General features: G+C 39.1%; 1 protein-coding gene across 3 annotated transcripts in view; it reads right to left on the bottom strand.

Moving 5' to 3' along the window:
* Positions 1-423: 423 nt before the first annotated feature.
* The window catches only part of HIPK2 (homeodomain interacting protein kinase 2), a 144,257-nt gene continuing 135,344 nt past the window's right edge, over positions 424-9,336 (bottom strand). For all 3 annotated transcript variants that reach the window (XM_026695042.2, XM_026695043.2, XM_087968488.1), the window contains exons 13-15: positions 4,627-4,874; positions 3,103-3,263; positions 424-1,439 (exon numbers count right to left, since the gene is read on the bottom strand). In XM_026695042.2, coding sequence (XP_026550827.2) covers positions 984-1,439; positions 3,103-3,263; positions 4,627-4,874 — 865 coding nt within the window. In that variant the 3' untranslated portion in view covers positions 424-983. The remainder of the gene's footprint in view (positions 1,440-3,102; positions 3,264-4,626; positions 4,875-9,336) is intronic.

Here is a 9,336-nt window from a genome sequence, read left to right as displayed (position 1 = left end):
AGATTGTGGTACCTGCTCCCAGTACTGCTGTTACATTCCAACAGCAACAGCACACACTGTTGTGCTTTGTGAAATGGTGACCAAAGTAGCTATCAGCCAGAGCAGTCAATGTTAGGATTGGACTGCAAATGATGAAGGGTTATCCAGAGAAATAAAGGGGAAAAAAAGTATTTTCAAGTAAGGAAGTTGAGATTCTATCATACATTATTAAAGACTTTTTCTTGAAGAAAAGGGATTTATCCAGGATGCTCAGAGTAAGAACAAATATTCAGCACAACCTTTGATTTTATCAAATAGTGTTTTCTGCTCAGTGTTTTTCTATCCTTCCAAGTTTCTAGTGCTTCTAGACTTATTGGGAGAGCTGGAATAATCCAAAACAGCTCTCGGCTTTTGCTCATTCTATTACCAACAGAAAACACATCACACTTTTCATTGTGTTTTGTTTTTATTTTGGGTTACAGCAACCAATGCAAAGACAAAGTCATAACCCTTTTGAAATTCTGGATAAATCCCTAATTTGTATGCTTCTTTGTTTAATTAAAAAAAATATACCCAAACACCTATGAAACTTTGTATTAGAAGATTTGAGCAACAAATTCCTAAACGGAGTCTCCTGTAATCAGATGAAAATAATCTGTAAAAGTCTCTTGGTGAAATTATCCAAAACAGGACCAGACAACAGTGGTCCTTCTGTTTCTCCCACTATGTGGTTTGGTGCAGAATATTATTATTATTTTTTTGTATTTTTATTTTTCATTCTTTTTAGCTTTTTTTCTTTCTTTTCTTTCTTTTTTTAAATAAAAGTGTAGGACGTGTCTCGTCTTCTTTTGTCTGCTTTCCTCCTTAAAGTCTCCTTTGTTCAAGTTTTGTCGGAGCCTCCCGTTTGCATTGTTCATTTGCCTGTGACATTCTTCAGTATAAAAGCAGCCGTGTTCCTCTCAATGTGTGCTGAAAATGTCTTTTTGTCTTCCTCATTCCAGTGTTTAGATATACGGGTATTGGTTGATCTTCGTAGGACTTAAGGGATATCCAGTGTAGACGGAGGCTGGAGATGCACTTATATAGGTTTGATGGGCAAACTGAGCTTGATACTGACTTGGGTGGATTGTGGGTGATGGAAGGACACGTGGGCCCATGCTGACTGGAACTTGGTGGACAATGCTGGCTGGATAAGTAGTGTGCTGTACGGTGTGTCGAGCTGAGCCCTGGGAAGCCACTAAGTGGGCTACGGTGCCTGTGGAACCCAGAGCTGCAGGTGCTGTATACGTGTATAGATGAGGTTGAGTTGGAAGATGGGCGGCGGCAGCTGCAGCCAAATGAGGATGGACTGTGCCATGGCTAGGACTGTTGTGTGGGAAGGAATATGGTGCCTGAGCAATTGTTGGAGTGATGTAAGCCTGTTGCCGTCGATGGCTCCCGGTTGCAATGTGTTGCTGCGCCTGCACAAAAGAAAGGAGCAATTGATGGTAAGAGTTGGTGGTCCCCCTTTGTCTGTTTCATGTAGTTTAATGAAAAAATGCAGTTAAAATGCTATACAAGCCATCATTGAGAACACACACACACACACACACACACACACACCAAAAAGTGCCTCACAGGAGCAGATAGAGGTAAATCCTAGAGTGGCAGGAAATGCATCACAGAACAATGGAGATGAATGCTAGAGAGGAATAAAGCTGCATGCAAGGCAGACATCACACCTGTAACATTGTCCTTTGGAACTTTCAGCCCTCATGGTTACAAGTGTTTGTTAGGGGAAGAACCGAGCAACACGGATTGTCTTGCATTTCTGTCACTTCCCATACTCTGCAGTATATGCTAAGCATGAGTGGAAAGATGTGGAGTAAAAGGCAAACATTATGGCCAAGATGAGAGGATGATATTTTCAAGGGGGAGGGGGCGAATTTAGCCAATGTACAAAAATCAAATATTCTAAAAATAATAATAATAATGTATCAGTAAACATTGTAATAACTATATGGAATGCCAACATTAAAAAAAAAACCTTCCTTGGAGGAATATGCTTCCATTCATACAATTTTAATATGAACATTATTTTGAAAGAATCTTCACATTCCCAAATTTGACAGACTTTCAAAAATGAGAAATGGGGGTGGTGGAGGTGAGGAACCCCAAAAGGATAGCTTAACAAAATCAAGAAACTGAGAGCAATGGAAACAGGTATACACAGCCGCCTTTTCTAGCTTTCTAGTAGACTAGTCAGCAAACATACATTCCCCTAAAAATCATGGGTTAATTTCATGGGCCTGACTACAGGAAGACAGAGATTGCCAGGCAAAGGATGCTTAAAAGAGTAATTTTTCTCTGTAGATGCCCCTCTCCCTATCAAGCTTCTTTCCATGTTTGATTCTAATTAGGAAAAATTATTTTTAAAAAGCAGCTGAAGGAGAAAACTCACTGGATTAAGGATACCAGTTTGCCTACCAAGTTCCTACAAATGCCACACTATTCCATTAACAATATGAGAAAACCGATATTGTATAGTTTTTGTTGTTGTATAACTGATACAAGTGCAAGAGTACTTTACTGAACAAGTAAAGAAATCCTTGATCCAGGAAATTTAAAATTTATAACTGAATGCAGAGAAAGGGGAAAGAAGAGGAATAGAATAAAGGGTGGAAGAATACTCCTTTATTCCGGTTTTCTGTGATTAGTTTCTGCTACTGTAGCTTAAGCTACCGCAATGTGATTTTCTTTTAGATTCACCAACTCTAAAATGCATGTACATAGTCACTTGCATTCACATTCTGCCTTTGTTCTGGCATAATCCAAACCAAGAACACAGAAGTTATGGTGTACAAACCACATCCAACCAGGAGCAAATCACTACTTGGCTTAGTATGTTCAATAACTCAGTTATTGAGACCCATAGCTCATTTCTCTTGAATGAAAAGTTTCCTTCCTACTCCATCTACCTCTCTCCTTTCTAACCTTCAATCCATGGTTGAGGTCAGGTGGACATAGCTAATTTTGAGTAATCAGTTGAGTAAACGGATCTCTATGGAATTAAGCTGCTTTGCCTGGATTGTAACGTCCAGAGGTTATTACAAGGCTTTGTGGGCTCATTTATCCCAGGCTTACCTGGCTGAGATTAAGAGGTTGCTGCTGCTGGAAGTGTGGTCCTGGCCGCTGCTGCCTGTAAGCAATGGCTCCAGATGAGCTCCCTGAAGAGTGACCACTGGTGGAGGTCACAATGCTAGAGGACTTTGACTTACAGGAAGATGAGTGGTGACTGGTAGTGACTAGAGGGGAAAAAAACATAGATTATTGCATCCAGGTCTATAAACTTCAGCAGCTTTCAGACTTAAAACTGGCACCCAGATTAATGCCAAGCACCTTCTTGGTCAAGTTACACCTTGCTTTATTCGCATTTAACCCATAAAGTGTGAGTAGTCTGGAAGGAATGTACAACATGCATTTACAAAGCTACATGCATCTCTGAAGACCCCCCCAGGAATGAGCCAAAAGTGGGTAAGAACTTTTGTGTTTTCTTGAATGTAGCAGAAGGACAAAATGCATCCTTGGATGCATGGGAAGGGATTATATTAAAAATGCATTTAGGAGTTTCTGTTTTGTGCCTTTGAGTCGGTGAAGGGGAGGAGGGGAAGGAAGGAGAGAGAGATTGGCCCAATATCCCATTTGGTTTTGTGCCTAGGATCGATAAGTAAATTATGGCCTCCTCTTTCTAGTCTCATGCCTTAATCATTACACCACTCTCCTTTATTCATTTTAATTTACCATAATTAAGATTATATTTTTTAAAAATAGTTTTTGTTCTGGCTTCTCCCGAATCTGTATCCTGGCCTACCCTATTTGGAGGAATGCAAATTCAGCATGTTTTTCAGACATCAAATGTGGTCCTTAGCATGGAAAAAAGGAGGAAGGTGTCATCATCACTTCTGCTAAATTCCAAGGAAGTAGGTTTCCCCTCAAAAAACTGTTTGCATCTGGAACTCTTCCATGTTGGCTTTTGGAAAATCATCCCTCTCTCCCTCCCTCCCTCCCACCCTTCCTTCTCTCTCTCTCCTTTCTAGAGGCTACTTTTCACAGTTAATGGGCTACTTATGATTGAGTCTGACAGAGCATAAAGGAACTACTAGAGAATTATAAATACCAATGAGGTGGGGTGGGAGACATGGAGGCTCTATGTGTATATCAATTTCCCACTGGAATTATTTATCCCCAAAAGGCTGACAATACATCACCAGAAATGGCCAAATCATATGAGATGACCAAATCATATGAGCTACCCTGCTGACACAAAATATACCAAGGAACTGTTATTTCTGGTTGCATTTTTTTTAGTTTATTAAAAAAAAACAAGCCGAACACAAAAATCATGGGGAGGTTCTATTAAAGGCAAACCCACCATGGACAGTTTGGGGCACATTTATCCACCTATCACCCATTTCTGCCTCTCTTCCAGTCCTCCCCCATGGTCACAAGAATGGTAAAGAAAAGTAACATGGATAGAAGCTTCCTAAAGAAGTTCTGATTTTGCCACCACTCTACGACTCTTCCCTCCAAACATGGCATGCTAACCACAACCATTGTCCACCTTTAATTTAAGGGGTTTTATTCCTTGAAGATATGCAGCCAACTTACCTGGTACCAAGCTATCACATTCTACTAAGATTTCACTGGCTTGGGTTTTCAGCGGTGGTACAATGATCGTCCGAGGATTGCCATTACAGTGTGACTCTGGTGCACCCTTTGTGTCATAATTGTTTCCATTATTGTTTCCTCCACGATGTTGCATTGTGTATGGGCTGTTGTTGCCGGAGGAATCAGAATATGGGGAATCGTGCACAGTTACACAGCTGATGACATTTTTTCTTTGCTTAGACAGTGAGCTGTAAAATAAAATGAAATCTTTATGTAAGACATTCCTATCTGGTGACAGGTTAAAGCACAGTCAAGTTCTCCTTTTTCAGATTTTTTATTAGTTTATCAAAGTATAAAATACAAAGAAAAAAAAAGTAATGGAAAACTAAAAAGTAATGGAAAATTTTAAAAAAACCTTCCAACTCTCTTTAGCACAGTAGAAGATAACATTACAACGAAAACTTTTTGATTTTACACAACAGTATGTACAAGCCATTTCTATAACAATAAGCCTATCTAGTTACAAAAACAAAATCAAAGTTTCATTTTTTTTCATTGCAAGCACAAAATCCAGAAGCAATTTCAGATTAGAAACAAGGTTAGATATATTATATATATTCTCTTCTTTGGATAAAAGAATCAATGCAACCATTTCTACTTGTCTTTACTGTGGGGCATAATATATCATTTTTTTTTAACCCTAAAGGGAGAAAACACTTTTTTAGTTTTGATATTTTACTAATTTAAAAAAGTGTTAAGTATTATATATAAAGGAGAAAAAAGAAAACCCTTCATTTTAAACCCAGAACCAGAAACTACATTAGAACAGTCATGTTCTCAATAGTACAACCTTAAAAAATATGAAGCACAGTGGTAAGATCTGCCATTCCACTAGGTCAGGGGTGTTAAACTCACGTCATTATGGCGGTGTCACGTGAGTTATTGAGACTTTCCCCCCTTTCGCTAAACTGGGTGTGGGTGTCACCAGCACTTGACACATCCAGCCCATGGGCTGGGAGTTTGACAGCCCTGCACTAGATCATCAACACAAATGGCAGGCCCAGCTCTTCTGTTAAGCTGATTATTTCAGGTCTTGGATGTTAAGATGTGGCTGCAGAGTGATAGAGGAGATGGCGTTGGTGTGACAGGAAGCCTACTGTGTGTCCCTTAACCTTGGCTGTTGCACTGGGTGCTTTGGTATATACTGAGCAGTTGTATCTCCCTCAAAGGCTCTTTAAATCCCAATAATTAATGTAATTAGTCCTCCCTTTCTTTCATCTTATCTCACTAAAAGGAAGAGGGGTCAACCTATTCTCCAAAGCACCTGATGGCAGAACAAGAAAAATTGATGGAAACTAATCAAGGATGGAACCAACATAGAAACAAGGATAAATTTCCTGACAGTGTGAACAATCAGTAGTGTGATGACCCGGGGCATGGCACAAAGGCAACACAGTCAAATAAGCAAGAAGAGTCCCTTTATTATCTCCAACTTTGCCCCTAATGTCCAGGTTACCTTCGGCTGGAGAAAAACTCTCCCAGGAACAGCCTTTAAGTGGAGGAAATTCAGTCCGAAACATACAAACTGTAACTAAAAATCCAAACAAACCATGCTGCAGTAATTAACTTGATAGGGCAGAAGAAGGAACTGCAAACTTGAAAGCACAGCAAAACACATACAGTTGTTTTGTGATGCCAGGAACACAGATAAGCTTCAAAGATACCAGATAATTCACAATTTGCTCCCAACAACTTTGCTGTGTGTAGCTTCCCTTTTTAAACACTGCATTCCTAGCTGCAGCTAACAAAGGAAATCAGGGCCCTTTCCTCCCCCATAAGCCATGCAACTCACATTGCTCCCTTCTCTGTTCCTCCCTGCATGCCCTAGGATGAAGAGGGGGTGGACCTGGGTTTTCCTCTGAATTCTCCCTGCCTTGCTCTACCTCTCCCCTGCTCTGCACAGCTGGACTGTGCCCTTCCCCAGTTTCTTCCACAGTCAATGGAGCCACACTCCCACTCCCTCTCAGCGGCTCAGCCTCCCCCTTAGAATCAGATTCCGACAGGGGCATGACAAGTAAAAAGGCTTCCTTTCAGAAGTTGTGAGTGCTCCATCACTGGAGGGTTTTAGGAAGAGATTGGACAAATTTGTCTGAAATGATAGGATCTCCTGCTTGGGCAGAGGTTGGATTAGAAGACTCCCAAGTCTGTTCTTCGGTTATTTCTGTCTCAAGATTCACATTCACTTTGTCTTATAGTCTCTCAAAACTACCATTTGCTGACAACTTTTGAAGGAGCTCCAAGGGCCACACCAGAGCTCTTGGAGGTCCCAATTTGTGCAATCTCTTTTGATGAAAGCATGAAGTCTAGCATGAATTCATCATTAACATGAACACCGAGATGCTATTCACCTGGATCTGTTGGTAATTAAATCAAAGGAGTTCAAAATAGTTAACACCAACAAATCTCAAGCTATGCTACTAGTCTATCGAATAAAATGCATCAATACTAGGTGAGACTCCCACTGCTTTGGTGTCTGATATCATTCAGGCTTTTCCTCATCCTCCTTATTTTGATTTAGCTTTGAGGAGGGTCAGCTTTGCAAAAATGTGCTCAAATGGCTCCGTGCTCAAATGGCTCCACTCCCAAATGGATTCTGGCCTTGATTACAGGAAATCCAAGCAATGTTTTCCTGGTTGCATTATGTTGTTATGGCAATAGTAATTTTTATAGAATGCTGACAATAATTGTGGATAAGGAACTCAGCAATTAAATATGTTGGTGGACACTCTAGTTTTTCTTTTTAAAGCTTTTTCTTAATGTTTTCAGTTACATGTATGTGATAGAAATAAATATGTATGAATATGTATGTCTATGTATTTTAAAGTTTTTTTTAAAAAAATAATGATTGTCCAAGGAACGAGGTACTCTTTGCTGAATAGTTTTTATCCCTATTATTTTAAAGTTTAGTTATATACCCCAAACAAATTACTTGTGATTCAGTCACCAAACAATGTTTTTAAGTCAGAGCTTGACACAAGGGGCAATCTGGCTTCACACAAGCTAAACCACAAAGAATACTGCAGTGGTTGGACTTAAAACATGCTACTTCAAAATTTAAAAACAAAACCAAACCAAAGCTAAATAAAATATTTTTAAAATGAACCATAACAAAAATGCTGTTATTAGTTCAGCAATAATGGCTTCTCCAAAGACTTTCAGGAATTCTGTTTTTGGGGAAAGCATGGAACATACCTCTCTTCTTTATTTTTGTTTAGGTACTTAATATTTATTTTCATTGTTCTACTATTCTGTCTTTTTTCCATTGTCATCTGACCTGAATTTTATTTATTAGCCACTCAGAGAAGCCTTCCAGGCTGAGCTATATAATTATATATAATTTTAGGATTTAGAAACACATAATGACCAGCACTGAGATAATAGAAGTAATGGTTCTGGTTTTCAGAACTCTGTAAACTTTGCATTCTATTATATTTCTCTAAGGAAATATTAAAATGGAAACTCTCATCTTACACAAATATTTACTGATTTTTCTGCACCCTAAAACTTTATATTTGTTCCTCCTATTTCTAAAAGATTTGTGTCAGCTTCTTCTGCTATTAGCTAATGTAGGGAATGAATCTTTGAACAAGTGCTTTAAAGCAATGTTTCTGAACCTCAGCAACCACAGCCTCACAGCCAGCATGTAACCCTCTGGCCTCCATCTAGAACCTTTGGAGCACGACCAGATTGAGCTGGCATAAATCTGTTTTTTCATTGCTGTTTTGCAGAAGTAGCAATGGAAACAGTGGTGGGATTCAAATTTTTTTTACTACTGGTTCTGTGGGCATGGCTTGGTGGACATGGCAGGGGAAGGATACTGTAAAATCTCCAGTCAGAGGTGGTATTTGCTGTTCTCCGAACTACTCAAAATTTCCGCTACCAGTTCTCCAGAACTGGTCAAAACCCTCTGAATACCATCCCTGAGTGGAAAGGGATTTGTTAAACCTTTGAAAAGCAAGACCATACCAATTTCCATCCTTATAAACTCTTCAACTGCCACCTTTGAAAATTACAAAACACCATATCATTGCATCACTTGGATCTCTATAGTCCTTGGAAACCAAAATACTTTAAAAATAAAAAGAGGGCTTCCAGACCTAAAAAAAAAAAAGCGGCGGGGGGGTATGTTCCAAATATTATTTACCACTACAGCCTATATGAGACTCCATTTCCAGAGAACCTTACAGTATAAATATAAGAATAAAAATCAAAATCAATTAATACAATTACATTCACTGATTCTGACATACCAGCATTTTGAGATAGCGTGGCCTCATTCATTCTTCAAGGCCTTTCTGAGCAGCCACATTTCCACAATATTATGCTACTAAGGGGAAACTATAATACTATATGGAGCAAATGATGGCAGAATTATATCATCATTACACAACGTCCCACTTAATGTCCCTGCATCAGACATTGGGCACTAGAATGGAATGGTGGCCTTTGTGTTATAAACATATCATACATATCAGCATTTTGATATTGTTGTGATTTGCTTTGAATGCCTCGGGACACAATCCCAGAAACCTAATCTTAATAAAGAATTTGTATTTATAAAACACATACCTGGAATTTGATCATCAATTTATTGATCAACAAGTGAACTCTGAATTATGCCCACTCAAAATAAAAAATATTCTTCAGTTG

This window comes from Notechis scutatus, chromosome 6 (assembly GCF_049901735.1).
Source record: "Notechis scutatus isolate UNSWTSFEM ecotype Mainland chromosome 6, rNotScu1.2, whole genome shotgun sequence".
Taxonomy (NCBI): domain Eukaryota; kingdom Metazoa; phylum Chordata; class Lepidosauria; order Squamata; family Elapidae; genus Notechis; species Notechis scutatus.
This window is presented reverse-complemented; position numbering and strand designations above follow the sequence as displayed.